The sequence below is a fragment of the Montipora capricornis genome, unplaced genomic scaffold (assembly GCF_036669925.1).
Source record: "Montipora capricornis isolate CH-2021 unplaced genomic scaffold, ASM3666992v2 scaffold_477, whole genome shotgun sequence".
In the NCBI taxonomy this organism is placed as follows: domain Eukaryota; kingdom Metazoa; phylum Cnidaria; class Anthozoa; order Scleractinia; family Acroporidae; genus Montipora; species Montipora capricornis.
In genome coordinates, this window is record NW_027180214.1 from 207,501 (window position 1) to 210,000 (window position 2,500).

At 41.8% G+C, this 2,500-nt stretch overlaps 1 protein-coding gene across 1 annotated transcript in view; it reads left to right on the plus strand.

The window, feature by feature from the left end:
• LOC138036329 (uncharacterized) overlaps positions 1-1,370 on the plus strand; it is a 2,088-nt gene extending 718 nt beyond the window's left edge. The window contains exon 1 of the mRNA XM_068882651.1: positions 1-1,370. This exon is cut by the window's left edge and continues 718 nt beyond it. Coding sequence (XP_068738752.1) covers positions 1-1,370 — 1,370 coding nt within the window.
• The last annotated feature ends 1,130 nt before the right edge of the window (positions 1,371-2,500 follow it).

A 2,500-nucleotide genomic window follows, 5' to 3' on the forward strand; every position in this document is an offset into this window, starting at 1 on the left:
AGCAAACTAACGAGTCCCAAATGTGTCAAGGACCTCTATCTGCTCAAGAGTTAGAGGAAGGCAGAAAAAGTGTTATCAGATGGGCACAGAGAAGCCTACAGAACCGCCTGGTGAACAACGAGTTCAAGATGCTACATGTAAGTCCCTTTGTAGATGACGAAGGCATTATCCGAGTTGGAGGACGCGTCGACAAGGCAATCGTATCCTATGAAACAAAGCACCCAGTATTGTTACCTCATGACCACATCGTATCACGTCTTATCATACAAGAAGCTCATCGGTGTGGACATCCCGGGGTAGCGACAACAGTAGCAAAAACGAGAACAAAGTATTGGATAGTGCGAGGTCACGACTTCGCAAAAGCAGTCAAGTACAAGTGTGTTTTTTGCAGAGAAATGGAACCAAAGACAGAAACGCAGATCATGGCCGACCTACCTCAACACCGAACGGCACCAGACACCTCGCCATTTCACTATACGTCGTGCGATTATTTCGGTCCCTTCACGGTAAAAATTGGAAGAAACAAAATGGCGAAGTACTATGGAGTTATTTTCACATGCCTCAACACCAGAGCCGTCCATCTAGAAATAGCTACTGACTGTTCTACCATGGAATTCATTCAAACGCTTCGCAGATTTTTTTCCATCAGAGGTTACCCCGCTATGATGATAAGCAACAACGGAACGCAGATGGTAGGAGCTCAAAGGGAACTCCGAATGATGATTGAAGGATGGGACATTGCAACACTTCGAGAATATTGTGCCGATAAAGGAATGCAGTGGAAGTTTACAACCCCAGGAGCACCACACCAGAATGGTTGCGCAGAGGCTCTTGTAAAAAGTTGCAAGACCGCTATAAAGAAAGCAGTGGGAAATCACACCTTGACGCCTTTTGAATTGTATACGTGTCTTTTAGAAGTTGCTAACCTAGTCAATCAACGTCCGATTGGTCGAGTTCCAAATGATCCAGACGATGGAGCTTATTTATCTTCGAACGATATGCTGTTAGGTAGAGCGTCTTCTCAAGTTCCTCAGGGCCCATTCAATCAGACAAAGAACCCAAGGAAAAGAGTACAGTTTATCCAGCAGATTGTGGACTCCTTCTGGAGAAGGTGGACAAGAGATGAGTTCCCCTTGTTAGTACCACGGAGGAGGTGGAACGTAGACAGACGTAACGTTTGTGTTGACGACTTTGTGATGGTACAAGACTCGAATGCATTGAGAGGAAAATGGATTACCGGACGGGTAATAGAAGTGTACCCGGGGCAGGACGGAAAAGTCAGGAACGTGAAAGTAAAAACACCAACTGGCGAATATTCAAGACCTATCACGAAGATAGCAGTAGTGCAACCAGCCGAAGGCTTTGAGTAAGTTGAAAAACGCTTCCTTCATTGGGGCACAGGAAATGTTACAGCGATAGAACTGTTTAATTAGCACCGGAAATGCATAAAGCTTTGATTGACATTTTAAGAGAATTCTAAGGCTTAAGTTTCAGATCAGTTAATAGCATGTGTTTGAAAGGACGAGTCAGTCGCTAACCAGTTTCAGTAGTTTAAGTCAACCAGTTTCAGCATTTTTAAACCGTCGAGTTGTTCAGTTTCAAGAGTTCGTAGTTTACGGAAACCCGCCACAGAAGTAACTTTAGTGCAGTCTTTTATTTTGATTCTTTTCTGTTCATTTGCTTAGAGATTTCGCGCATTAAAATATCTCAGTGATTTTTATGTAATTTTGTTCATTTCAGATCGAATAATTATCATAGTGAATAAAACATTGCTTATACGATACACGGTTTCTTCCGTAAACTTTCAAGCCGTCGATACTCCAACTGTCCAATGATACTTAGAGATTCTGCAATCCCGCACCTTAGAGTTGAGTTGGTAACAAAAGTTGAAGTTTTATTGAAGCAGATGAACCTAACATTCGTTGATAAAAAGCTCACCTCCCTGGAGCAAAATTTTAACAATGGGGCAAAATTTGTATGCGAATGCTGCGCTTCACTCTAATAATCTCACCGCATAGGAAAACAGAAATTTGTCAGTATTTTTCGTCTTATCAGATATCGGTCCATCAAGATATAAAATGTTTCTTCTGTGGAGTTATCACAAAGACTGCATTGCTCTAAACTGATTAACAAAATTGAGTGTTAGGGTTACCGCTCGTTGAAGATATTTTTTCAATGTATGATTCCTCTGTTGTTTCATTCATTGCGGGAACTTCTAACCCACAAATGACCAGCTCCCATCATCAGTGGCTTCATAGCTCGCTTGGTTAGAACGTCGCCTTGGTATCGCGAGGTAACGTGTTTAAACCTGTTGAAGTCCTTAGTTTTTTTTTTTTTTCAATTGTGTTCATAACTGGGAGGATCATAGCTTTACTTATTACTCTGAAACGAGCGCTTAGGCTTATAATCAGTAATGAGTGCTGTATTCTTGACATGATCTCCTAAAAAGGTGTAGTTAACCGAACCGTAAAATGAAAGCTAAGAGTGCTTAGGCCTAATC